Source organism: Acomys russatus, chromosome 7, assembly GCF_903995435.1.
Source record: "Acomys russatus chromosome 7, mAcoRus1.1, whole genome shotgun sequence".
Classification (NCBI taxonomy): Eukaryota; Metazoa; Chordata; class Mammalia; order Rodentia; family Muridae; genus Acomys; species Acomys russatus.
The window spans coordinates 35,289,840-35,317,340 of record NC_067143.1 but is presented as its reverse complement, the minus strand read 5'-3'; the positions used below and the strand labels follow the sequence as shown (position 1 = coordinate 35,317,340).

The window sequence follows — 27,501 nt, the reverse complement described above, 5'->3', positions numbered from 1 at the left end:
AGACAGAGTCTCATTATGCAGCCCTGGCTGGCCTGGAACTCACCAAGACCTGCCTGTCTCTTCCTCTGACTGCGGAGGGGCCAGGTTCTGTGGTGCTTTATAGGGACAGGATAATCTCTACTTTCAGGAGCTAATCTTAATCTCACCAGAGCGCCACCTACAGATATGGTCAGATCCGGGGACAGAATTTCTAGATGTGAACCCGTGGTCAGGGAGAGTCTACATCAGATGGTAATATTTGTTTTGCTACGTAGCCCAAGCTGGTGTCCATTTGCTGGGATCCTCTTGCCTCAACAGCTGGGCTTTCAGTCGGGCACCACCAGCCCAGTTATAGGCGATAATTTTTAGTAATCTTTCTTTTGAAATAGGGTCTCAATGTGTAGCCCAGGATAGCTTCCAATACTATCTTGGATTTATAGGCGTGTGCCACCACAATCGACCAATCTTTTTGTTTTCCTATGAAGGTATGGCTGTCCTAGAACTCAGTATCTGCTTTTCAGGTGCTGGGATTAGGTATGCGCTCATATGCCTGGCCAAACATTACACCACACCCACCCAGGGTTTCTTTGTGTAGCTTTGGCTGTCCCGGACTCGCTTTTTAGACCAGGCTGGCCTCGAACTCACAGGAACCCACTTGCCTCTGCCTCCCTGAGTGCTAGGATTACGGATGTGCGCCACCGCGACCGGCAAAACATTAATCTTAAATGGAAGAAAAACGTGGAATTTGTGGACATGTTCATTGCAGTATGGTGTCTAACGGTGGCAAAGTAGAAACTTGGTCGCCCAATAAAGGAGTAACCTTTAACAGTATGGTTTGCCTTTCGCCCTCAGTGGCAGGAACGCACAGCACCCAGAGGGAGCCAGCATCCCTTTGCCTAAGTAGTCTGGCGGGAAGGCCACAACGCATCGCAGGGTTCTGCCCTTTCTGCTTCTGCCTAATTCGTACTGTTGGAAAACCGAGGAAAGGAAAGTCGCGCGGGCCTGCGGCGGCTCGGCCGAGCGCGCCCTGCCCTGTCAACGGCTGCGCAGAGGCTCACGGCAGCCATAGTGGACCCCGGCGCCGACCCAGCGGGAAGGCACCGCGGGAACACAGCAGAGACGCCGGAAGGCTACCGAGCCCGGTGCTAGGGGGCGCTGCGGAGCCCGGCTGGGGGGCGAGGCGGCGGCAGGGCCCAGCACAGGGGGGACGCTGCGCGCGGTCCCCTGCGCCCTTCCTCCCGCCCTGCGCGCCGCTCGGCCCCGCGGCCGCTGGAGACGAGAGTTCGGGAGCGCAGGGAGCGCGCGGTGGCCCTGGCCCCCGCGGGAGCGCGGCTGCGGGGCCGAGCCGGAGCGGTGGGTGGGAAGGCGTCTGTCTTAGCCTGCGCAACTGCCCGCGCGCGGGCCGCGGTCCCCGGTGATGCGAGTGGCGGCGGCTCGGCCGGCCGGGTCCCGAGCGGCGCGGAGGCCGGCGGCGAACGGTAACGGGCCAGGCGGGGCGTGGGCGAGGACTCCAGCCTGCAAGCCGGCGGGCGTAACGGTCCCCGGGTGCGGGCTGAGCCCCGAGGGCCGGAGGGGGCTGGGCGGGCTTGTGGGAAGGCGGGGGGCGGGGGGGAGAGGGAAGAAACGGACCCCGCAGCAGGTGACTGCCCCACGGTGACCCAGCTCTTGCTCCCCAGCTCCGCCCTCTTTGGCCGGGACCCAATCTCCAGGGGCTAAAAATATTGGCCGGAGGCTCCTGAGTGGAATCAGATCGCGCTAAGTAGGACGCAGGCTGGGGTGACAGCTCTTCAGTACCAGGGCCGGAAGAGCAGACTCCAGAACGCGGTCCCGCCCACGCACGTTCAGCCCCTAGCGTCCTCTCTCCTCCCTTCAGGCAAGTGGGGACCCGTGGCAACCGGCACTGTGGATCCTCTCTAGTTGCCGGTTACCGAGCAGTTGTGCTCGGCTTCCCCTACCCTGGGGACTTTGGGTCTAGCTGCTGGCTTCTCAGGAGTCCCTTAAAGCACTCTGGAAGCCAGGACTGGAAGTTTTGCACTGCAGGAATCAGTACTGACAGGGACAAGACTAGAACTGGGTTGTATCCGAAACATGAGCACATTTCTTCTTTAAGAAGAAATCTTCCTGAGACAGGATCTGGGCCAGGCACTGTTTTTGCTGAGTTCCAGTCTGACCCAGGAGGTTAAAGGGTTGCCTGTCTCTCCAGCCTGTGATTACTGTGATTATCCTCTAAGCCAAACAAAATAGAAGCCCTGGTATTTATTCATCTGAACCCAGGGAGCCTGGCTCTGCCAGCAGTGTCCTGAGCTGTTTGTAATCAGCGGGTTTGTAATCTGTTATCCCTGGATTTGTGTGTGTGTACGTACGTACTACATTTACGGCCACAGAAAAAAACGTGGCGATCAGAGGACAGTCAGTGGTGGTTGTTTTTCTCCTTTTACCATGTGAGTCAGTGAATTAACTTAATTGTCAGGCCTGGCTCTGCAAGTGCCTCTCTGCCTACTGAGCTGTCTTACCTGACACACACACACACCCCTTCTGCTGGGTTTTACAGCTTGGACTGAGGGGAGACAGAACTTCCGTTCTATAGGATCAGGCCCAGATATCTGTGCTACTTGTGTGTTGGGAGTCTTCACCAAGATTTGGTTCTTGGAAACTTGCTTGCTTTTTACCTGGAGTCAGGCAAGTAGGCTCTGCTTGGGAATCCAAAGGGCATTCGGCAGGAAGGCCAACAAGAGGATTTTGCACGCCAGAATTAAAGATGGTGTGTCTCCTTCCAGGTGCGTGCAGGGGGGTCAGCATGAGGTTGAAAAAGCAGGTGACAGTGTGTGGGGCCGCCATCTTCTGTGTGGCAGCCTTCTCACTCTACCTCATGCTGGACCGAGTGCAGCATGACCCAGCCCGACACCAGAGTGGCAGCAACTTCCCCAGGGTGAGTCACACTTTCTTCTCGTCTTCAAAAGCAAGTCAGCTGGGCTTGGGTCATCTGTCAGCACAGGACAAGAGCATCCTCCTTGCCCATGGTCTTAGAGAGCAGACCCAGAGCCTCATACATGCACGCAGCATTTGTGATCTACAGCCGACTTGTGGAATCTGTAGCCCAGGAATACTCCGAGGCAGATTTTCTTTCTTTTGGAGACAGATGCCCAAGGGCTGGTGCATGGTAAACATTTGCTCTACCACTGGACTATGCTCCTAGCCACAACAGGAAGTGAAAAGCAACAGTGGTGAGGAAGAAGAAGAAGAAGGGGGGAGGGGGAGGAGGAGTGGCCTTGTATATTGCTAGTCTGACTTGTGTTCCTGACAGACACTGCTAACTGACTGCGGTGTTTCTTTTCCATTAAGCTGAATGCAGTCCTCAGCACTATACTTAAGACAGGAAGTACAGGTCACTGAGCACAGGCATGTGAGATGAAATGTGTGCCTTCCGGGAGCTTGAGGGTGATGCTGCTTCCGAGCCAAGCAGATGGGAGTCTGCAGGGGTGATGGTCGGAGCACTCCATCCCTGTAGGCCCATGGCCTGACATGGCCTGCGGGAAGGGGAGTCATAGTCAGACCAGCCTGGCATCAGGCAGCGGCCCCTAAGCAGGAGTGCTTCCTGTGACAGGGAACTTTCTGTTCTTTTTTTTTTTTTTTTTTTTTTTTTTTTTGGCAGAGCCAAATTTCTGTGCTCCAGAACCGGATCGAACAGTTGGAACAATTGTTAGAGGAGAACCATGAGATCATCAGCCATATCAAGGACTCTGTGCTGGAGCTGACAGCCAACGTGGAGGGCCCCCCAGCCCTGCTGCCCTACCACACGGCCAACGGCTCCTGGGCTGTGCTCCCAGAGCCTCGGCCCAGCTTCTTCTCAGTCTCCCCCCAGGACTGCCAGTTTGCTTTGGGGGGCCGGGCTCAGAAGCCAGAGCTGCAGGTAAAGGTTGGAGCTGGCAGGGTCCTTCTGCCACGCAGGTGGCCACTGAGCCACCACGTCTCTCTCTGACAGATGTTGACTGTGTCCGAGGATTTGCCATTTGACAATGTGGACGGTGGCGTGTGGAGGCAAGGCTTTGACATCTCCTACAGCCCCAGTGACTGGGATACTGAAGACCTGCAGGTGTTTGTGGTGCCCCACTCACACAACGACCCAGGTGAAGGTCCAGGAGGCCCCAACATCAGAGTGTGAGGCAGGTGTTCTAGTGACAGACCAAAGAGCGGGGCTGCTGCTGAAGTAGGTGGCATATTCAAGGGACCTTGTATTGGCTCCCCTAGGCTGGATCAAGACTTTTGACAAGTACTATACAGAACAAACCCAACACATCCTCAACAGCATGGTGTCCAAGCTGCAGGAAGATCCCCGACGGCGCTTTCTCTGGGCAGAGGTCTCCTTCTTCGCCAAGTGGTGGGATAACATCAGTGCCCAAAAAAGGGCAGCAGTTCGAAGGTCAGTGGTCCTTGGGGAGGTGTGGGAGGGTTGCTATCTAAGCCCTGGCTGGGTGGGTCAATCTTGTCCCATTCTGTGGGTGCCAGGCTGGCAGGAAGATACAGATAGAGCTGTGACAGGGACCAGGAGTGAGGATTTGAAGGTCTTTTATTGTGAGGAGAAATCAGAATGCTCAGAGCCTAAGTGCAGAAGCATGAGACTTTCTGCCTCTGAGCACAGAAGCAGACCAGGACAGTGTCGGGTGAGCTGGAGAGGGAGGAGGGTGCATAGGCGTTCTCTCTTGGTTATCAGCCACGTCACGTGGGTGAGCTGGCTGGAGGAGGCCAGTGCATGCAGCTCTTGTCATCCTCTGCCTACCAGGACCAAGCGAAGGGTCCCTGCCCCATCCTGAGTGTGTCTTCATCCTTAGGCTGGTGGGAAATGGGCAGCTGGAGATTGCAACGGGCGGCTGGGTGATGCCAGATGAGGCCAACTCCCATTACTTTGCCTTGGTTGACCAGCTCATCGAGGGACACCAGTGGCTGGAGAGAAACCTCGGTAAGTTCTGGCTGGTTCCGAATGTTGTGGCAAGATGCTGTGAGGCATAGGGATTGGCAGGGAGTTGTTCCTTTCTCGGCTTATGCAGCCTGTCTGATGGGCAAGGCAGGAGCTGGCCTCCCAGGCCCAAGGAGGTACTCTGGGCCTTTGACTTCTGTGCTGTGCCTAGGTGCAACCCCTCGCTCGGGCTGGGCAGTGGACCCCTTTGGACACAGTTCCACCATGCCTTACCTGCTGCGCCGTGCCAACCTGACCAGCATGCTGATTCAGAGGGTGCATTATGCCATCAAGAAGCACTTTGCTGCCACTCACAGCCTGGAGTTCATGTGGAGGCAGACATGGGGTAAGGCCAAGTAAGGGCGTGGCTGTCCTTTTTCTTGTTTGTTTTTCAAGACAGGGTTTCTCTGTATAGCCCTGGCTGTCCTGGAACTCACTCTGTAGACCAGGCTGGCCTTGAACGCACATAGATCCGCCTGCTTCTGCCTCCTGAGTGCTGAGATCAAAGGTGTGCGCCACTACTGCCTGGCCTGGGCATGAGTATTATAGCAATGTAGTCTTCAGTGCAGAGGAGAAGGTTCATTAGAAACCAGACCCCTGTGGTCCCTAAGGGCAGAGTACCTGAAGCAACCCTCTCAGGTTGGGAGAGAGTCACAGTGACCTCTGCTGCCTTCTGTGGGCAGCTGGGTTTTTGGGAGCCCCATGTCCTAGTCCCCGCTACAGTCTTGAGTGTCAGTGTCTCTCAGGGCTGCTGAGGACATGAAGGTACGCCCTCCTGATGTCTCTGCCCAGCTCCTAAGGCTGCCTGCCTGTGGTTCACCCTATGGCATGTCTCCTGTAGATCCAGAGTCCAGCACAGACATCTTTTGCCACATGATGCCCTTCTACAGCTACGACGTCCCCCATACCTGCGGCCCGGACCCCAAGATCTGCTGCCAGTTTGACTTCAAACGTCTGCCTGGTGGGCGAATCAATTGCCCTTGGAAGGTGCCGCCCCGCCCTATTACCGAGGCCAACGTGGCAGAGAGGTAGGTATCTGCTGTCAGCCCTGCTTGGGCAAAGGTGCTGGGTCTAGGTTTTGAGCTGCAGTCTCATTGTGTAGTCCCAACAGGCTCAAATACTGTCCTTCTGCCCCTGTCTCCTGACAATGGGGTCACGGGTCTTTGCTACCAGACCCAGCTGGTGTTGACTTTTCACCTCTCAGAGGAGCTAGCGGAAACGTGGCTGTGCCACGTAGGGCTGCATGATGCTGAAAATACCTGGGGAAAGGGTAGACTCTGGTGGGGAGCTTAGGCCACGTGTCTGCAGTGGTGGCTCCTTAGCGCCTCCCTGGAAACGGTGCTAAGGAAACATCTTCCCCAGAATGCTTTTTTGTTTGTTTGTTTTTTGAGACAGGGTTTCTCTGTGTAAACTTGGCTGTCCTGGACTTGTTTTGTAGACCAGGCTGACCATGAACTCAGAAATGCTCCTGCCTCTGCTGGGATTAAAGGCGTGTTCCACCACCACCCAGCTCCCAGAATGCTTTGACTTTCCTTTTACAAACTCCCCTTCCCCCCGCCTTTTTTTTTTTCTCCTTGAGACAAGATCTCTCATATTCCAGGCTGGCTAGCCTCAAACATGTCCCCGGTTCTTGAGTGCTAGGGTTACAAGCATGACTCACCACACCTGGTTTATGAGAATGCTGGGGTTTATGTCCACGCCAGGGTCTTGTGAATGCTGGGCAAGCACTCTACCAACTGAGCTACATCCCCAGCCCTAAATGATCCTTTTTTAATTTTTTGAGACAAAATGTCACTACATAGCTTGGGCTGTCCTGTAATTTACCGTGTAGACCAGGCTGGCCTCAAACTCACAGTGATCTGTCTGCCTCTGCTTCGCAGGTGCTGGGACTAAAGGTGTGCGCCACTATGCTAGGCACCTGCCTTAAAGAGTTCTTACATTGATACCATTTCTTCTCTCTCTCCCTCTCTCTCTCTCTCTCTCTCTCTCTCTCTCTCTCTTTTCCTTTTTTCCAAGACAGGGTTTCTCTGTGTATCTTTGCCTGTCCTGGAACTCTTTCTGTAGACCAGGCTGGCCTTGAACTCACAGCGATTCACTTGCCTCCGACTCCCACGTGCTGGGATTACAGGCCTGTGCCACCGCACCCTGCAGTACCATGTCTTGCAAACTCCCAGCTGCTGTCCTTCATTTGACTCCAGGTCCCTGGGTCAGCTCCAGGTTAGGCAATGGGCCAAATCTTGTTCAGCTCCATCCAGTCCTGCCAGAGAGCCTCTAGCCTCTGAGAAAAAAAGACCTGTCCCTTTTAAGAGAATAGTAAGGGACCTCAAAGATGTCACTCTGGCTAACATTAGACCCCTACAAAAGTGTGGCAAGCACTGAAAAGGCTACTTTTCTTTTCTTTCTTTCTTTTTTTTTTTTTTTTTTTTTTTCTTTTTAGTTTTTTTCGAGACAAGGTCTTGTCATGTATCTGTGGCCTACCTGGAACTGACTCTGTAGCTCAGGCTGACCTCAGACTTGCAACAGTCCTCCTGCCTCAGTTTTTTATGACACTGTACCTGGCAGGAGAAAGGTTCTAATGGCATGTGATAAGGCCCCATTGGATAGATAATATAGATTAAAATTTTGGTCTCATACAGTTTAAGCTAAGTTCCATTCTTCAGTGTGTGGGGGTCAGGGTGGGGGGAGCTTTAGGCTGAGTCTCATGTAGCCAAAGCTGTCCTTGAACTTGCTATGTAGATAAGGGTGGGCTTGAATTACTGATGACCACAAAAGTGCTAGGATTACAGGCATGGGCTAGTACATCAAGTAGGCTTTCTCTGTGTGGACCTGGCTGTCCTCGAACTTGGAGTCTTCTTGCCTCAGCTTCCTAAGTACTGGGATTGCAAGTCTGAAGGAGAGATAAACCTGTTTTTTGTTTAGATCACAAGTGGGGGATGAGAAAAAGACTTGTGAAGAGAGCAGGTGATGTTTATCCTCTTAGAAGTTGAACCACCAGCCGGGTGTGGTAGCACATGCCATTAATCCCAACACTCGGGAGGCAGAGGCAAGTGAATCATTGTGAGTTCAAGGCCAGCCTGGTCTGAAAGTGAGTCCAGGACAGCCAAGGCTACACAGAGAAACCTGGTCTCAAGAGAAAAAAAAAAAAGAAAAGTCAAACCACAGTGTGTGGGAGATTGGTTGTTAACCAGCTGAAAAACACACTTGAACAAATTCTGAGAGGAGATATAAATGTGAGCCAAAAACAGGAGGCGGGGCCTTTGGAGACTTGGGATAGTTTTGGCTGTTCATCACTCCAATTTCAGACGCTCCTAGAGAGAACTGCTTGAGGGAAGGCTTCGGGGCTCAGGCTCTGGCTGAGGTTCTGGCAAGAGAATCGTTCCTCAGAACCAATATCCTTACGGTTTCATTATTGTATTCTTTAATCTTCTTTTCCTATTGTTTAGGTTAGTTGGGTTATAACTGAGGTACTCTCGGTTAATGGTGGCGCACACCTTTAATCCCAGCACTCGGGAGGCAGAAGCTGGTAGATCACTGTGAGTTCAAGGCCAACCTGGTCTACAAAGCAAGTCCAGGACAGCTAGGGCTACACAGAGAAACCCTGTCTCAAACCCCACCCCCCACCCCCAAAAAAGAAAGAAAGAAAATAGAGCCTACACAAGTCTGTGCCACCATGCCTAGCTTTTTGTGGGATTTTCTTTCTTTGTCTTTTGTTGAGACAGGGTTTCATGATGTCACTCTGGCTGGCCTGGAATTCACTGTATAGATCAAACTGGCCTCAGACTCGCAGAGATCTGCCTGCCTCTGCCTCCCTCCTGAGTGCTGCAGTTAAAAGCAGGTGCCACAAGGCACAGTTTGTATGTGTGTGGGCCCACGTTTGTGGGTACTTAGGCAGGTCTGTGAGTGCATATGGAGACCCAAAGTTGCCATCAGAACTCTTCCTTGGTCTCTTTCCACCTTATTCATTGAAAAAGTTTCTCTGTTGAGCCCACCCAGAGCTTACCTCCAGTATGGGCGGGTCCAGCGATGCAGCTTGCTCTGGGAATCCTGTCTCCACTTTTTGGGCTCTGAGGTGACAGTGCGGCCACCATGCCCACTGGTATTTACATGTTGAGTTGGGGGCAGGGTGTCTAAACTCTAGTCCTCACGCTTGGGTGGCAAGTATTTAACCACCGAGCTACCTCCCCGGCCCCCTTACTGGGCTTTTAAAGCCTGAGACTTCATATTGGGCCCGTAACCATCCATGTTTTTAGGGCAGCCCTGCTCCTCGACCAGTACCGAAAGAAGTCCCGTCTGTTCCGGAGCAACGTCCTCCTTGTACCACTGGGCGATGACTTCCGATACGACAAGCCCCAGGAGTGGGATGCCCAGTTTTTCAACTACCAACGGCTCTTTGACTTCCTCAATAGCAAGCCCGAGCTCCATGTACAGGTACGGGGTGTGCGCAGCCAGACCTGTGCTACAGTGCTACAGCCTGGCCCTTCCCTTAAGAGCCAGTCTTGGGCAAGGTTCCTGTGTGTCTCAGAATTCATTCCCAGGCTCGCCAGGTCTTGCCAGGCCCAGAAGAGTAGGACACAAACATTTGCTGCTTTTTGCTAGACAGAGTTGCCACCCCTGTCTGCACTTGCAGCATTGTGGGATGGATACTGTGGCCAGAGATCCCAGGAGGCTCTGTAAGTGATGGTAGCTTGTTTTGGGTCCCTACAGGCGCAGTTCGGGACCCTCTCTGAGTATTTTGATGCCCTGTATAAGAGGACAGGAGTGGAGCCTGGGGCCCGGCCTCCAGAGTTTCCTGTGCTGACTGGGGATTTCTTCTCCTATGCTGACCGGGAGGACCACTACTGGACAGGCTATTACACTTCCCGGCCTTTCTACAAGAGCTTAGACCGGGTCCTAGAAGCCCACCTGCGGTGAGGCCTGCCCACCTCCCTGTGCTCAGTTAGGGTTAACCTCTGAAGTGAAGGAAGGGCTGGGTAGTGAGAGAGGACCCCTTGAGTGGGTGGGTGACACCTGGGAGCAAGGGCAAACCGAACAGGAAGGCTCTGACTTCTTTCTCTGGGTAGTGGGGCAGAGGTTCTATTCAGCTTGGCTGTAGCTCACGCCCGCCGGTCTGGACCAGCTGGCCAGTACCCACTGTCTGATTTTGCTCTTCTGACGGAAGCTCGGCGCACTCTGGGGCTCTTCCAGCACCATGATGCCATCACCGGGACAGCCAAGGAGGCGGTAGTGGTAGACTATGGGGTCAGGTAGGAAGCCACCCCTTCTTCCTTCACCGTTAAAAAAAGAGAGGAATTGTGGGTGATTGGGAGGGGCAGGCTAGTCCTGCTGGCGTGGCAGGCAGCTTCCCTGTGCCCATCTTCTCTGAGCTTTCTCTCCTGCCCACCATAGGCTGCTGCGCTCCCTGGTCAGCTTAAAGCAGGTCATCATCAATGCTGCTCACTATCTGGTGCTGAGGGACAAGGAGACCTACCACTCTGACCCTGCGGCCCCCTTCCTCCAAATGGTGGGCCCCCCCCCCCACTCCTGCATCTGCTTAAGAGACTCTCTGGTGTGGGTGGGAACTGTCTTCAGAGCTGCCATTGGTGGATACTGTTCCTTTTTTCCCCTTCCTCGTTTTTTGGTGTGGATGGATGCAAGTCCCAGGCGTAAGGTTCCACACGAAGGTCCATAGCCCGGACAGGTTGGGGTAGGGTGGAGACTGAGCCCAGTCGTCATCCTGTTTGCCCACACCATTGCAGGATGACAGCCGTTTAAGTCACGATGCCCTGCCAGAGCGCACAGTGATCCAGCTGGATTCCTCACCCAGGTGAGCCAGGCCTGGCTAGGTTCACAGAGGCACCCTCCACCTCACCCCCACACGATCCTGGGATCCCGGTGCAGGGGGCCCTTTTGTTCTGTGCTGCAGCCGAAGCAAGCCCACCTTCCACCCACAGGTTTGTGGTGCTATTCAACCCACTGGAACAGGAACGGCTCAGTGTGGTGTCCCTGCTGGTCAACTCGCCACGGATTCGAGTCCTTTCAGAGGAGGGTCAGCCCCTGTCTGTGCAGATCAGTTTGCACTGGAGCTCGGCCACTACCATAGTCCCCAATGTCTACCAGGTGAGGCAGGGCTCAGCCCTCAGTGCTCATCAGTACCTCTCCTGGGACCTCACTCCCCACAAACACCTGCTCCCGGCTCCTCTGCTATGCTTTGCTTACTTCCCTAGGATGGAGGCAGATGGCCAGGGGAGAGGCGCTGCCCAAAGGACGGTCACTCTTGGGATCTGAGTGGCAAGGGCACTGTGGCAACAATTATAGTAAAGATGGCAGCAGCAGTGCCCTCGGCTGCTCATTTCGCAGTGTTCACTGTTTACCTCGGTGTGCTGGGGTCTTATGTGTTGCCCAGCTTAGTCTCCAGTTCCTGGACTCAAGCTGCTCTTGATTTATTGTGCTGACTTATGTGTTTCACCTGTAACATGGACAAAAAGTAAAGGTTCAGATGTAGTTCACGATAGGCTGTGTTCTAGGTGCTTAAATACTCATTGAGAAAAAAATGTTAGCTGGGTGTGGTAGTGCACACCTGTAATCCCAGCATTCAGGGAGGCAGGGGCAGATGAATCTCTGTGAGTTTGAGGCCATCCTGGTCTACAAAATGAGTCCAGACAGCCATGGCTACACAGGGAAACCCAGTATCAAAATAAAATAAAAAATAAAAAGTTAACCAGGCTTTGGTGTCTTACACCTTTAATCCCAGCATTTGGGAGGCAGAGGCAGATCTCTGTAAATTTGAGGCTAGCCTCATCTGCAGAGTGAATTCCAGGACAGCCAGGGCTATACAGAGAAACTCTGTCTGGAAAAAAACCAAAAAAAGACGGGTGGGGGGCGGGGAGGGCGCACAGGGAGCGCTGGAGAGATGGCTCAGAGGTTAAGAGCACTGGCTGCTCTTCCAGAGGCCCTGAGTTCGATTCCCAGAAACCTCATGGTGGTTCACAACCATCTATAATGTGACTTGAAGTCTCTTCTGCCCTACAGGTGTACATGCAGGCAGAACACTGTTTATATAATAAATAAATAAATAAATCTTTAAAAAAAAAAAAAAAAGAAAACGATTAAGACAAAGGCCTTATTGTGTAGTTCCGGCTGGCTTCAAACATGCGACCCTCTGCCTCAGCACCCTGACTGCTGAGGTACAAAGATGTGCCATCTGTCACCCTGAGTGCCGTTTAGATTCCTATGGTGTACACAGTGATGAAACTGAGGCCAGGAGAGGTTAACTTTCTTTTTTGTTTGTTTGTTCGATTTTTCAAGACAGGGTCTCTCTGTAGCCTTGGCTGTCCTGGACTCAATTTGTAGGCCAAGCTGGCCTTGAACTCACAGCGATCTGCCTGCCTCTGCCTCCTGAGTGCTGAGGTTAAGTTTCTTGCCTGAGGTCACTCAGACAGTGTCTGTGAAGCCGGCTTCAGACCCTAGGCTCTCAGCTGAGTGCTGCTACCTTTTGCTGACAGGAGTGGAGACTGATGCTGCAACTCCAACCCAGGATCCCCAGATAGACAGGGTCTCTCAGATAGAAATGCTGGGGTCTACGCTTAGCTTCAAGGAACAGAGTGCAGAGGTCAGGGAACAAGCACTGTCTGGGCTGATGCCTTTCCCCGCCCCTGTGCCCACAGGTGTCCGTGCCCATCCGCCTGCCAGCCCTGGGCCTGGGTGTGCTTCAGCTGCAGCCAGACCTGGATGGGCCCTACACACTGCCATCCTCCGTTCGTGTCTACCTGAACGGCGTGAAGCTGTCCATCAGCAGACAAACACCATTCCCTCTCCGTGTCATGGACTCCAACCCCAGTGACTTCGCCATCAGCAATCGCTACATGCAGGTCTGGTTCTCCGGCCTTACTGGGCTCCTCAAGGTAAAGGGCCAGATACATAAATTATATAAATCTTAAAAACAAAACAAAACAAAACAAAAAAACCAACCCAAGGCTTATTCCCCAACACTGCAGAAAACCCAGCATTAGGAGGTGGAGGCAGGAGGATCAGAAGTTAAGGCCAGCTTTAGCCGGGCAGGTGGTGGCACACACCTTTAATCCCAGCACTCCGGAGGCAGAGGCAGGTGAATCTCTGTGAGTTCCAGGCTAACCTGGTCTACAGATCAAGTCCAGGACAGCCAAGGCTACACAGAGAAACCCTGTCTTGAAAAAAAAAAACACACACACACAAAACCAAATAAAACATGGGCGGGAAGAAGGAGGGAAAGGGTAGAGCCTCACCTTCCCCTACTTCTGCTAGCACAATCGGGGAGCAAGCCCTTTTGGGGGCATCTGAGATCCCAACTGTAGCACTGGGCTTGGCTCTTTGGGGGAAGTCAGTCCGTGCCCTCCCAGGGGGAGACCTGACATGCTGGTGTGGGGCCAGGGGTCAGGGCTGTGTTTCTTGGCAGAGCATCCGAAGGGTGGATGAGGAGCAGGAACAGCAGATGGACATGAGGGTTCTCATCTATGGTACCCGCACATCCAAAGATAAGAGCGGTGCCTACCTCTTCCTGCCTGATGGCGAGGCTAAGGTACCTGAGGTGCCTCACAGAACCTGGTGGCTCCTGTGGGTGGGGAGAGCCTGGGAGCGGCCTGCCATTCCTTCCGTGGTTGCTGTGTCTTCCCTGTGTTTTCACTGACTTGTGGAGGGTGATGGGCGGTGGCTTTGGCCTGCTCGGCACAGGTGCTCAGGCCAGAGCACTGGGACCAGGGTTTCTGTTGCCCTGCCCCCGGATTGGTACCACTGCTTTGTACTCTGCACTGTGGCTTCAGTGGCCACTTGCTCTTTTTCCAGCCCTACATCCCCAAGCAACCTCCTGTGCTGCATGTCACCGAAGGCCCTTTCTTCTCAGAGGTGGCTGCATATTATGAGCACTTTCACCAAGTGGTTCGGCTTTATAACCTGCCAGGTGAGCCCTGCAAGGCGCCAGCTCCACAGGCTGCCAGCTGTCCTTCCGCACCGTTGCTGCTGCTGACAATCAGCTGTCATTGGACTTAGGGTTGCTTGATTCTCTTGAGGAAAAAAATCCATCCAGCAGTGCCCTGGGGGCTCCCAGGAGGTGGGTGGGCGGAACCTTCCCTGAATACTCTCTCAGGCTCTGCTCACCTCACTTCTGGCTGTCCTTGTGTCCAGGGGTAGAGGGGCTGTCTCTGGACATGTCATTCCTGGTGGACATCAGGGACCATGTGAACAAAGAGCTGGCCCTGCGCATCCACACGGACATTGACAGCCACGGTACTTTCTTCACAGACCTCAATGGCTTTCAGGTAATTTTTGGGCCCCATGGAACAGAGCTTGTACTGCTTTTGGCTTCCAGTACAGGTGCTATGGGGGGTGGGGGTGGGGTGTGTGTGCCAAGGCCTGGTGGCAAGTACAGGGCTAGTGCGACGGCTCAATGGGTGAAGGCTCTTGCTTAAGACCGGCAGCCTGAGCTCAATTCCTGGAGTCCTCATAAGGGTGGAAGGAGAGAACCCATCCCGCGGAGTGGCCCTTTGACCTCCGCATGTGTGCCATGGCACATACACCCATACACACACAGTACATGCGCGCGCACACACACACACACACACACACACACACACACACACACACACACACACACAAGTAAAAAGAAATAGCAGGTGGTGGTGATAGTGGTGGTACACACCTTTAATCCCAGCACTCACGGAGACAGAGGCAGGCAGATCTCTGAGTTTGAAGCCAGCCTGGTCTCCAAAGTGAGTTCCAGGACAGCCAGGGCTACATAGAGAAACCCTGTCTCCAAACAAACAAAAAATGAAAACAAAACAAAACAAAAATAGCCAAGAATGCCTTCACGCTGAGAACCCTTCAGAACACAAATCAGACAGCATTCCAGGGTGGCCTTGAACTCCTCCTTGCAGGTACAGCCCCGGCAGTATCTAAAGAAGTTGCCCCTGCAGGCTAATTTTTACCCCATGCCAGTCATGGCCTACATCCAGGATGCACAGAGGCGCCTCACACTACACACTGCACAGGCCCTTGGCGTCTCCAGCCTGGGTGATGGTGAGTAGGATCCAGCCTTCCAGTTGCTCTAGCCGGTCCACTTTGTTGGCTCCCCACCCTGCCCTCCCCCCACCCCCCTCACGGCCCTTTCCAGATCCCCTCACTCCAGGGCTTGAAATGGAGGTGAGCATCCACAGCTCCTGTCAGGCACACTGGGGCATCCTGTCCTTTGGTGGAAGCAGTGGGGGTGTTGAAGGGTGACTTTCAGCTGAGGTGTGCAGCCCCCCTTTTTTCTTTCCTCCTCCTCCTTTTTTTGTTTTTGTTTTGTTTTTTATGGTTTTCGAGATAGGGTCTCTCAGTATAGCCCTGGCTGTCCTGGAACTTATTCTGTAGACCAAGCTGGCCTCGAACTGAGAGATCCCCCTGCCTCTACTTTCCAAGTGCTGGAACTAAAGGCATGTGCCACCACTGCCCAGCAAGGGGCAGTTCTTAAGTGGTTATAGTGTATTATTTAAGAAAGGAGAAAGACACATTTTTCTCCTATTAATGGTCAGAAAAAGAAAGGATGACGTTCTTACAAATCAAAGATTTTTTTTTCCAGGACAGGGTTTCTCTGTGTAGCCTTGGCTGTCCTGGAATCACTCTGTAGACCAGGCTGGCCTTGAACTCACAGAGATCCACCTGCCTCCCGAGTGCTGGGAGTAAAGGTGTGCGCTACCACTGCCCGGCTTACAAATCAAAAATTTCTAGGTCTAGTAGCACAGACATGCAACCTCAGCTCCCTGGAGGCTGAGAAGGAGGGTCCAAAACTCAAGGTCAATCCGGGAAATTTAGGAAGACTTGGTCTGAAGAGAAAAAGTGAAAAGACAGATGGTTTAAGACTTAGCCAGAGCCGGGCATGGTGGCGCACGCCTTTAATCCCAGCACTCGGGAGGCAGAGGCAGGCGGATCGCTGTGAGTTCGAGGCCAGCCTGGTCTACAAAGCGAGTCCAGGACAGCCAAGGCTACACAGAGAAACCCTGTCTTGAAAAACCAAAAAAAAAAAAAAAAAAAACACTTAGCCAGATGTGAAGTTCCATCCTCAGCACTGGAGAGAGCGAAGGGGCCAGCTGAGAGCACTCCCACCACCAATGACTGCCAGAGCCTTGGGACAAAGTGATCAGTAACTTATCTCAGGCCCTGGAGGCCTTCTGTCTGTGGGATCTTGAGCAAGTGAGGGCTGAAAGTGCAGGATTAAGGCTATGCCACAATGATGGGTATTGTGGCTTTCCGACCCTCTTCTGGGAGTATTTGGAGCTGGCCGGCCTCAAAACTCCTGAATGTAGCCCATTGTCCTTGCTGAGTCAGCCAGCTGCCACTCGGGGACACAGTGTGTTAAGAAATGATTAGCTTCTATGCAAGGAACCTTAGAGGTGGAGGTAGCTTCTTGTGTTTTCTCAGAGTGCAGAGCTAGAGAAAATAGGGAAATAAAAGGAAGGGCTGAGGAGATGAAAAGGAGCCGTGTGGGCTGCTGTGGTGAAAGCCGGTTCATCACATCCATCAGCTTTGCAGCGAGGCCCATCTCCCAAGCATATTCCAGACTGAAACAGAGCTGGTGCTCTTCTGACTGGAGGCCTTGCTGAGCCTCCACCTCACATGCCTGTCCTCACCATGGCCCTCCTCTGACAACCAAGGCCAGCCATTCCAGTCTGCACTGCTGGGCAGCATGTGTCAGTCATGAGTCTGCCCACCCTGAGAAAGCCCGCCTCAGCGGCAGTATTGCAGGCAGGCCTTTCTCTGTTTCCTGGCTACTGATTACTGTGACCTGTATGGCTGGTCCCCAAGAGGTTTCCTGCTGGGCCCAGGGCCCAAGTTCTACTCCTGAGTTACAGAGGTGAACTGCCCAGGTCAGTGCTCCCCTTTCTACGACCCCTGTTTCTTCACCTACAGAAGTAAGGCAAGACACCCACACTCCACTCTCCCGGTGCTCGGAGTCCACTGTCCTCTCTTCTGAGTGACTCGGCTTGTCTGCCTCACTGGCTTTTTCTCTGAGGACCTGGGGTGGAGAGTCCACTCCTAAGGCCTGTGTCTGCTTAGACATGGGTTTGGCGAGCTGGCGCTTCCTGTTCTCTTCCTCAGGTCAGCTGGAGGTGATCCTGGACCGAAGGCTGATGCAGGATGACAACCGGGGTCTAGGCCAAGGCCTCAAAGACAACAAGGTCACCTGCAACCACTTCCGCCTCCTGCTAGAACGGCGAACCACGAGCCATGAGGTAAAGTCTGCATCCACTGTTTAGTGAACTAGCAGAGGTTCAGCCCTGTGGGCAACCCTGGGGGGTTTAGAGGGCGAGGGACAGACAGTGCAGCTTAGTTCCTGCGTTGAGGCAGGAGGCTACCTGGCATCTTGCTAACCCATTTCATGCAGTTTGGCAGTCCCTCCCCCAGCCACAGCCTGTCACCTGACCTCCCCGTCATGTTCATCCTGTCTCTTTGCTGCCCTCATCTTCTCTCCCTCAGCCTGAGACTCTCCTAACCATAACACAGCCCTGCTCATCTCAGCTTTCTTTGCCTCACCAGCCTGGCTTATTCTCCAAACTGGCAGCCATGTTTAGGGGCTTGGTCTTTTCCAGAAACTCGATCAGGAGCCCAAAGGTAAGGGTCAGCGAGGGCTTTGGTGGCCCAGGGTGAGCAGGCTAGCACTGTAGTTGGAGTCGGCCGTGGGCTCTACCAGTGAGCAGGGTAGGAGAGCTAGCTGCTCTCAGCGGAAGAGTATAAGGCAGCAGTGGGGTCTCCGGGCCTGCGGAGCCAAGGCAACACGGACTGAAGAGGTGAAGGGGGGTTTCCTGAGCCAGCAGCCACCAGGCTCAGCTCTGATGAGTGGGAACCATGCACAAAGTAGAAGGCAGGAGGGACAGTACGGAAGTGGGACTACTGGTAACCTTAGAGTGTGCTGACCAGCATGGCAGCCACCATCAACATGTGCTGGCCATGTGTTGTTTTGGGTACTTGGGATTGAACCCAGGGCTTTGCACATGTTAGGCAAGTGCTCTATCATTAAGCTAACTCTCCAGTCCAGCTTTGGTTTTGGGGTGTTTGCTGTGTGTGTGTGTGTGTGTGTGTGTGTGGTAAGGTCTTAGGTAGCTTGGGCTGCCCTCTCAATGTAGCTTCAGGGTTATCCTTGGTTAACCTTGATTTTGGTCCCACTGTTGCCTAGGCTGGCCTTGAACTCCTGACTTTGAGTGAGCCTCCAGTCTCAGCCTCCTGAGTAGCTAAGCCCACAGGTATATGCCACCATGCCCAGCTACATATGGCTATTTATTTACCTTTTTCTTTTTAAGACATGGTCTCATGTAGCTCAGACTAGCCTTCATCCTCTTACCTCTATTTCCCAAGGGTTAGAATTAGAGGTCTATACTACCATGCTAGGCTTTTTTTTTTTTAAATAATAGCTACTTGAATGAATTAATATGAAGTACATTCAGGTTTTCACTCACACCGGCCACATTCCTTGGCCGAGTATGTGGCTGTGTCTTTAACTCTGGTGTTCAGGAGATAGAGACGGTGGGTCTCTATGAGATTGAACCCTGGTCTGCACGGAGAGTTCCAGGGCAGCCACTACTACATGGTGAGAGAGACTCCTTTTCCAAAAAATTAAAGAATAAAAAAAAAAAACTCCAGGGGCCAGGCATGGTGGCACATGCCTTTAATCCCAGCACTCAGAAGAGAAGGCAGAGGCAGGTGGATCGCTGTGAGTTCGAGGCCAGCCTGGTCTACAAGGAGAATCCAGGATAGCCAGGGATACACAGAGAAACTCTGTCTCGGAAAAAAAAAAAATTACAGGGAACTGGAGAGATGGCTCAGTGGTTAAGAACATTGATTGTTTTTCCAGAGGACCGGGGTTTGACCCCAACACCCATAGGACAGCTCAGTTCCTATCATGGGATCTAGTGTCTTCTTTTGGCCTCGAAGAGCACTGCATACAGGAAGCGCACAGACATATATGTAGACAAAACTCTCATACACATAAAACAGTAATGATAAATTGTTTGTTTGTTTTTTTAATTACATTTAAGCCTCCGGTAGTTCCAGGTGGTCAGTATCTAGCACAGATGGCAGGACAGATGGTGTTTCCGTTGTTTCAGAAAACTCCAAGTGGGGTTAGAGTGTGTTGGGTGGGGCACGGCAGATGGCAGAGTCTGGAGACTAGGAAAGACCTGAGTAGGGAGGGACACAGTCAGAATCTGCCCTCGGCTATCAGGACCCAAAGGAGAAGGTGCTTCTGTGGGAAGATGAACTAGGGATGGCAGTTTCAGGTGCTGAAATGAGACGGCATTGGAGCGCTGTCTGTGTTGAAGACCTTGCAGAAGCAAAGTGGAAGAGGAGTGGCCCTGCCTGGCTCGAAGGCCAAGGGAGGCTGTAGCTAGGGCGTTCAGGTAGTGCCGGGGACAGGCGAGCATGCTCCACTGTGGAGAAAAGGCTGTGCAATCCTGTGAATGCGTCGTTGTCCTAGGAGCCACCTGAGGAATAGTCTTAGCACCTCGGGCTCATGGGCCTGAGCAGCTGGCTGACATGTTGGAAGTGGCATCTACCGTGGGACAGTTAAAGCACTGTCACTATCAGAAGCCTGTCCACAGTGAAGCCTGCCTGCCTGTCTGTCTGTCTGTCTGTCTGCTCCTCTCTGTGTGGGGTGACGGCATTGATGAGACTGCATTTTTCACGAGAGTGTCAAAGAAGCCACAAAAACAAACACAGAAGTGGGCCTAGTAACATGACTTGAGTGGCACTAGAAGTCGCCACCTGTGAGGGGTTGGAGGTATAGGGCCTGGAGCAGGCAGCCGGAGTCCCAGTGAGCTAGGAAAGATGTTCTGGAAGGAGCTGGCCTGCCTCCCTTCACCCTTCAGCCTGGCTCTGCTCCCTCACTTACGTCTTGGGTCCATCTTGCAGGCCCAACATGAGCGCACTACCAGCTATCCGTCCCTGCTCAGCCACCTGACTTCCATGTACCTCAACACGCCTCCACTCGTCCTGCCCGTGGCCAAGAGGCAGGCCACCAGCCCTGCACTGCGTTCCTTCCACCCTCTGGCCTCTCCCCTGCCCTGTGACTTCCATCTGCTCAATCTGCGCACGCTCCCAGCTGAGGTAAGTGTCCCAGGGAGTACTAACCCTCACCACCAGCTTCCCCTCTCCCACCTCTGCTCTGCCCAGCCTCACCTTTGCCTTCGTGGCAGAAGTGTCACTGACCCTCCATCTCCCACCCCCTCGCCGCCCCCCCCCCATGCCCCCGACTGTCTTCCAGGAGGACAACTCACCCTCAGCCGATGCTGCTCTCATCTTACACCGCAAGGGTTTTGACTGTGGCCTGGAGGCCAAGAACCTGGCCTTCAACTGTACCACAAGCCAAGGCAAGGTGAGCAGGCCTTGTGAGCGGGAGGCAGCGGCCCCGTCGGGACAGCAATGCTGGGCCTTCTGCGGTAGCAGGGTGGAGAGCTTCCAGGGAGGCTGTGTAGGGGTGGGGGTGGGGAGGTATTGGCATAGGATAGAGGAGAAGGTGTAGCCTCAGAGCCCTCCAGAGACAAAGGGGAGGTTGTTGAGGTGGGAAGGAGCAGTTTCAGATATGGCATGGGACTAGAAAACTCAGGTTTCCTGAGACGGGACCTGAGACATGAAAACTGGCTGCACTTTTGAAAGCACTGCTCATGGTGTCAGCTTGCACCTTGCTTGCCCTGGTGACTCAGAAGTAAAGCTAGACATAGCCCTTGTTTTCTTTTTCTTTCTTTCTTTTTTTCTTTTTCTTTTTTCTTTTTTTTTTTTTTGGTTTTTCAAGACATGATCTCTCTGTAGCCTTGGCTTCCCTGGACTCACTTTGTAGACTAGGCTGGCCTCAAACTCACAGCAATCCTCCTGCCTCTGCCTCCCAAGTGCTGGGATTAAAGTCACACACCACTGCACCTGCCTTCTTTTTTTTTTTTTTTTTAAGATTTATTGTATTTATTATGTATACAGTGCACTGTCTGCAGGCCAGATGAGGGCATTAGATCACATTATAGATGGTTGTGAGCCACCATGTGGTTTCTGGGAATTGAACTCAGGACCTTTGGAAGAACAGACAGTGTTCTTAACCGCTGAGCCATCTCTCCTGTCCAGTCCTTGTTTTCCTTTTCTTTCTTTCTTTCTTTTTTTTTTTTTTTTTTTTTTTTTTTTTGAGGGGGCGTTTTCGAGACAGGGTTTCTCAATGTAGCCCTAGCTGTCCTGGACTTGCTTTTTAGACCAGGCTGGCCCTCAACTCACAGTGATCCGCCTACCTCTGCCTCCTGAGTGCTGGGATTAAAGGCGTGCGCCACTACGCCTGGCCCCCAGACCTTGTTTTCAAACAGCTTGGTAAGAGTTCCTACCCTGAGCGACCTGGATGAGCTGTGGGCTTGAGCAGATGGTGGCAGAGCCCTGTCTGAGGCATGTTGTTGCTCCTGAGAGGACTGTAGCTCCCAGCAGCTCATTCCCTCTTGTTTTTTATATTTATTTATTTAGCCTATTTTTATTTTTGAGACAAGGTCTCATGTAGCAGCCTTACTCTGTAGCCAAAGCTGAGTTGAACTCCTGAGCCACCTGTCTTTGCCTTCCAAGAGTTGGAGTCCTGTTTCACCATCTTAGCTCTATTTATTATAAGAATCTGAGCTGGGTGTGGTGGCCACGCCTTTAATCCCAGTGGTACACTCCTGTAATCCCAGCACTCAGGAGGCAGAGGCAGGGGCAGAGGGGCAGAGGGCAGAGGGTAGAGGCAGGCGGATCTCTGTGAGTTCGAGGCCAGCCTGGTCTGGCCTACAAAGAGAGTCCAAAGGCAGGATTGCTGTGAGTTCAAGGCAGCCTAGGCTACTGTGTGAGACCCTGTCTGAAAAAAAAAAGGCTAGGGAGGGGGGCAGGGTGGGGTGGGCCCACTCGACAGTGATGGCACATGCCTTTAATCCCAGCACTCGGGAGTTAGAGTCAGGAAGATCTCTGAGTCCAGGATAGCCAGGGCTACAAAAACAAACACAACAAAACAAAAAGACCCAAACAGGTAGGCATTTGGTGTGTGGAAGAACTCCGCCAGTGTTGGCAGTGCCCAGCCCAGCCTGTCTCCTCTCTCCCCACAGCTCGCCCTGGGGAGCCTCTTCCATGGCCTGGATGTGGCATTCTTGCAGCCAACCTCTTTGACTTTGCTGTACCCTCTGGCCTCACCTTCCAACAGCACTGACATCTCTCTGGAGCCCATGGAGATCAGCACCTTTCGCCTGCGCCTGGGTTAGGGTAGGCCTCCTTGTGGCATGAAGAAAAACTTCCCCCACAGAGACCGCCTCCTAACACCAAGATTGGGTTGGACAAGCCACACACACCCCGTTCTGCCTCACAGCTGTGACAGACTGAGCTCTGCCCTTACATTATCTATTGCTGCTTCTCTGTTTGGGACAACCCGCACGCCAGTGGTGGGCAGGTGCCCGTGAGACAGGGGGAAGGGCCGCTTTCCTTGCGTTGTGAGTAGGTGTCCAGCTGGGCGCAGGCTCGGGCTCAGGCCCAAAATGGAATGTAGGAAGAGTGGGGACAAACAAGAGGTCAAGAGGGCTGAGGAGAACAGCCCAGCGACAGGTGACTGCAGGTATGAGCTAGCTCTAGGGGGATCCCATGGTGACATGCACCCCACATGTCCTGGTATGAGGCACAGGAGCAGTGGTTCTGGGAGAAAGGGGATAGAGACCCACTATCGGGGGGAGTTGAGGACTGGAAGGAGCCCCTGTTTCTCCTAAGAGCCTAAAGGCTTCCTGGTTCTGCTCTGGCTCCGCTCTAAGTGCCGCTGGGCCTGTATGCACTGGCTCGGGCCTGCTCGGTGGCAGGAAGAGTATCACCGAGACTCTAAAGGCTGGAGGCCATAGAAGACTCCAGGTACCCCCCACACTGGTTCTAAGCTGGTCACTTGGTGTTGGTTTGCAGCAAGAGTGGGGCGTGCTTCTTTAGCTCACACACCACTCTCCCCACAAGCTCCCATTGTGCGGTTCCTGGCAGAGCTCCTTTCCGAGCAGGGAAACAGCTTCCAAGACCCCTGTGCCTGGGCATCTTGCTTCCCAGCATCTGCGCTGGGCCCAGCGGCAGGTTGAGAAGGTTTATCATTGGTGCATCTGCAGAAGGTACCCTCCCAGTGTGTGGGCTAGGGAGACGGAGACAAAATTAAGAGGCTATATGCTTCAATAAGCCTTCATTTTATCTTCACTTAACAGAGAATGTATCTGTAAGTGACAAAAAGAGAGTTGGTAAAAGTGAAACTCCATCCCGTATGGAAACTTAGTAAGCCAAGGCTAGAAAGAAGCACCGCAGCCTAGATACAGGGCTCTGTCACCTAAAGAATAGAACAGTGCAGGCGTTCTCCCGAGAGCCAGGCACTAGCTGGGGGAGTGCTGTGATTCAGAGTGTCCCAGTATCACTAACGCATACAGCAGACGGAGACGAAGAAGAATTACAATTGCCACTGATTTTAAACCATGAGCTACCTAAGAAACCTGTGTCAAGAAGGCCCAGCAAGGCATTCTGTGAGTTGCCGTGTAAAGACTGATTCTCCCCAAATCAGCCCATAAAATCGATATAATTCCCATGAGATTGGATACTTCTTGGAATTCTGCAAGTTCTGACATTTGTCTAGAAGAGTGAATGAGGCCAGGAAGTACTTCTGAATGGCAGTGGTGACACTACGGTGGGCAAAGGGCACTATTCTTTTTTTTTTTTTTTTTTTTAGGCAGGGTTTCTCTGTGGAGCCTTGGCTGTTCTGGACTCACGTTGTAGACCAGGATGACCTCAAACTCACAGTGATCCGCCTGCCTCTGCCTCCCGAGTGCTGGAATTAAAGGCGTGTGCCACCATGCCCCAGGAGGGCACTTATCTTAACAGAGTTCTCAGGGGACTTGGACTCCGCCAAAGTGAATTCAGTCACCGTGATTGATAGATCAGACACACTGATGGGCCAATATGGAGAATTCAGACAGACCTAGGCACACAGAAATTTAGTATATGATTTCAAGTGCAGGGGACGGGGGCATGGATTATTTCATAAATAGTGCTTTGAGGCAACTAGCCGTCTGTTAGAACGCTACCTCAGTTTACAAAACACTGGGGCTAGAGGGGAAAAGCAAAAGAAAATAAAATTATTCAAGAAACGTATGTATGATGTATGTAGTTTGATGTGTGTGAGCCTCACTATGTAGCTCTGCTGTCCTTGACCTCACTATGTAGACCCAGCTGGCTGGAAGTCACAGGCCCCATCTGCCTCTGCCTCCTGAACGCTGCTATAAAAGACGTGTGCCATTACACCTGGCAAGAAAAAAATACCTGTATATCTGATGTGGGAAGGTCTTTTCTAGACATAACGTGACACTTTAAAACACAATGGGGGGGGAGGGTGGGGCAGGGGGCCACGCCTTTAATCCCAGTACTTGGGAGGCAGAGGCTGGTGGATTGCTCTGAGTTCGAGGCCAGCCTGGTCTACAAAGCGAGTCCAGGACAGCCAAGGCTACACAGAGACCCTGTCTCGAAAAATCAAAAAACAAACACAGTGGGGTAAAGATTTTTAAAAACTAGGTTTTGCCACAAAAATCTTGAAAGCATGCTATAGGAAACAGGTTAAAATACAGCTGCATGGGTGGGAAAGTGTCTCCAGTGTGTACAATCCCTGTGAGAGAAAAGCTGACACCTCAGAGACTGTCCCTAGGGTCTGCTCGGCAGTACCCAAAGATCCAGTAGTGACAGGGCTGAGTTCTTGCTGGGCCTCCAGAGTCTGTGCAGCCAGGCTCGGGCCACGTGGACTCCTGTGTTTCAGTGAAAGGAATAAGGAGTGGGACGCACTTAGCTCCACAGTACGAGCATAAACATGGCAGGAAAGACTAGGAAGCCTCTGCCACAGCAAGTGTTACTGGCTAGTCGATGGTTTGTAACCGAAGGATAGGGGAAACCGTGAACCCCTGGGGATTAGCAGAACAAAGGATGCTCCTTGGAGGTCTTAGATGGGCAGTGAAGTTCTTTGACGAAACAAATAGCCATCATATGCACACACTTTGGTGTGTGTGGGGGTGGTGGTGTCTTGCAGTGTATCCCTGGCTGATGCAGACTTGCCATAGAACTTTGGCCTAGAATTTGTAATGTGCTTGCCTGCCTATGCTGCCCACATGTTGGGCTCACAAGTGTGCACCATCATGCCCTGCTGGTGTTCACATATTTAAATAGTACTTAGAGCAGTACTGTTCAAATTGTCCAGCCAGCAGAATTGCTTCTGGAGAATGCAGGCTAGGGCTGCGGTGATGTGTGGGGCAGAGCCATTGTAACTAGATCAAGTAACGAAAGTGGAATGGGAGGGTACAAGTGATGGCATAACAGTTGAGTTATAATCTGAATAAATTAATTAAAAAAGAAAAGAAAAGCTTGCTGGAGAGCACAGGAGGAAAGAAACCAATTCCTGGAACAGCCTGAACCAATCTCTGGGAGTAAAGGCCAAAGAATTTCCTTTGTTTGTTTTGCTCTGTTTTTTTGTTTGTTTTGGTTTGCTTTTGGTTTTATGAGGCAGGGTTTCTCTGTGTAGCCTTGACTGTCCTGGACTTGCTTTGTAGACCAGGCTGGCCTGGAACTCACAGTGATCCACCTGCCTCTGCCCCACCCTCACACCCACCCACCCCCCACCCACCCCCGAGTGCTGGGATTAAAGGTATGCACCACCACCACCCAGCATTATTTGTTTGTTTGTTTAAGACAGGGTTTCTCTGTGTAACAGCTCTGACTGTCCTAGATTTGCTTTGTAGATCAGGCTGGCCTCAAACCCACAGAGATCCACCACCAGCCTCTTGCCTCCCAAGTGCTGGGGATTACAGGTACACCAGCATTCCTGACTCAAATTGTTCTTAGTATCAACCCAGTGAGTGCAGACTATTTAAAGCAAGCAGCAGCAGCAGCGCTTGTCTGCAGAGCCCCAGCAATGAGGACTTGGCTGTGTGAGGCTAACAATCTGCTGTGGAACCAGGATACACAAAACAACCTCATTCCTCAGAAGGGGAAGAACTTCCTCACTGAGACACAGCCGATTCCACGAAGAGGAAGTGGCTAGCTGGGGACAGAGAAAGGCAGGCAGAGGTGAGAAGCTTCATTGGCTTGTAGGGGGAGCCAGGCCTAGACAGGGTTGGAGATCTGCCTGCCCCAGGGTATGAAGGGAGGCAGGAATTCCTGGACAGAGCATCTCTAGCCTGCACTGGAACTGTTTAGCTTGCTGTCACAGCTAGTTAAACGGTCCCCGTGAAACCAGGCACTTATGATCCACCTACTCTGGAGGCAGATGCGCGGGAGTCTGTTGAGCCTAGGAGTTTAGAAGCAGCTTACGCAACACGGAGACTCTATCTCAAACAAACAAAAAGGCACTGGCTGTCAAACTAAACTGCCTTCCGTGTCCCCCCTCCCCCAACACAAAGAGGAAGAAGAATAAATTATGTAGTGGAGGTTGAGGCTTGCAGTTCCGCTGGGGGTGGGGGGTGTCTCTGAAAAATCATCTTTCCTGATGAAAATGTGCATAAAAGTCAAGTTTCACACAGAGATTGGGCGGGAGAGAGACTGGATGGATCATCCAGCAAGCCAGTTTTGTTTAGAACCAGTGGAAAGTAAAATTCAAATCCTAAGAGTTGCTTGGAGCAGCCAGGTCTGTCTCTGCACCTGACTATGGACCTCCCTGAATAGTTAGGGTAAGTGTGCACACAGGAAGCCCAAGGAAGGCTGGTGGGCAATGTAACACAGTGGGAGATTAGAGATGGCAGTGGGCCAGAAAGTCCCTTGCAGGAGGAAACACTTGGTCTCTCTAAACGTTGCATACTATAGTTTGAATGTGTGTGTCCCTCAAGTTCAGAGAGATACTCTTAGGAGGTGAGACCCATGAGAGGTGATTAGGTTCTACAGGGTTCCCTCTAGTGGGCGTGGGTGCCGTGTGTGTGTGTGTGTGTGTGTGTGTGTGTGTGTGTGTGTGTGTGTGTGTGTGTGAGAGAGAGTAGGGGTAGGGGTGTGTGGAGAAAGAGGCAAGTTAGTTTACCCTGGGGAAGGAAGAATCTGTGCTGGGCTCAGGGGAAAGCTTCCTTCAGGCAGAGGTGGTTCTGGCAGCTCTGGCCAGCAGCCACGGGACAGAATGTCTTCATACATTTTCATGCTCTGTAGAACAGCACGAGAAGCAACACCCTGACTCTTCGGTCAACGTCACTGAGCTTTCAAAAAAAAAAAAAAGGTATGGTCCAAAGTAATGAAGCTCACTGTGCCCAGGAGATAAATTATGTCCCTCCCAAAGGTTCAAAGAAAGGAAAGCAGAAAACCCAAATGCTCCTATGGGCCCCAATCTGCCTCTTTCCTGTTTGCTCTGAACATCGGAGCCTAAAAATGAACACCCAGGCTTGTCTCTTAGAGATACTGTGGGGGTGGGGGGAGGGCGACCGAACAGCCGAAGATAACCACGTGAGCAGAAAGCAGCCAGACTAAAGAAGCATAAAAGACTGATGCACGCCGCTCCGAGGGCAACAGTCAAGCAGGAAGGACCAGCCTTGGGAGGCCAACAGGCTTAGAGTAAGAGCCAGACTGGGCTGTGGTGG

At 52.5% G+C, this 27,501-nt stretch overlaps 1 protein-coding gene across 2 annotated transcripts; it reads left to right on the top strand.

Annotated features, from left to right (window-relative positions):
* Positions 1-2,404: 2,404 nt before the first annotated feature.
* Man2a2 (mannosidase alpha class 2A member 2) lies at positions 2,405-22,360 on the top strand. Of its 2 annotated transcripts, none has more exons than XM_051148793.1 (23): positions 2,405-2,908; positions 3,632-3,889; positions 3,962-4,106; positions 4,228-4,399; positions 4,809-4,936; positions 5,106-5,279; positions 5,775-5,961; positions 9,184-9,361; positions 9,638-9,840; positions 9,994-10,176; positions 10,319-10,433; positions 10,669-10,736; positions 10,864-11,029; positions 12,577-12,813; positions 13,344-13,466; positions 13,730-13,844; positions 14,069-14,202; positions 14,818-14,959; positions 17,018-17,151; positions 17,456-17,536; positions 19,823-20,017; positions 20,175-20,285; positions 22,009-22,360. In XM_051148793.1, the coding sequence occupies exons 1-23, from the start codon at positions 2,738-2,740 to the stop codon at positions 22,159-22,161; spliced, it is 3,573 nt and encodes a 1,190-aa protein (XP_051004750.1). In that variant the 5' UTR covers positions 2,405-2,737; the 3' UTR covers positions 22,162-22,360. The 2 variants fall into 2 exon arrangements, with proteins under 2 accessions (XP_051004750.1, XP_051004749.1); XM_051148792.1 differs by lacking the exon at positions 17,456-17,536 and adding an exon at positions 20,107-20,110 and having other exon boundaries at positions 2,407-2,908; positions 19,823-20,052.
* Positions 22,361-27,501: the final 5,141 nt, after the last annotated feature.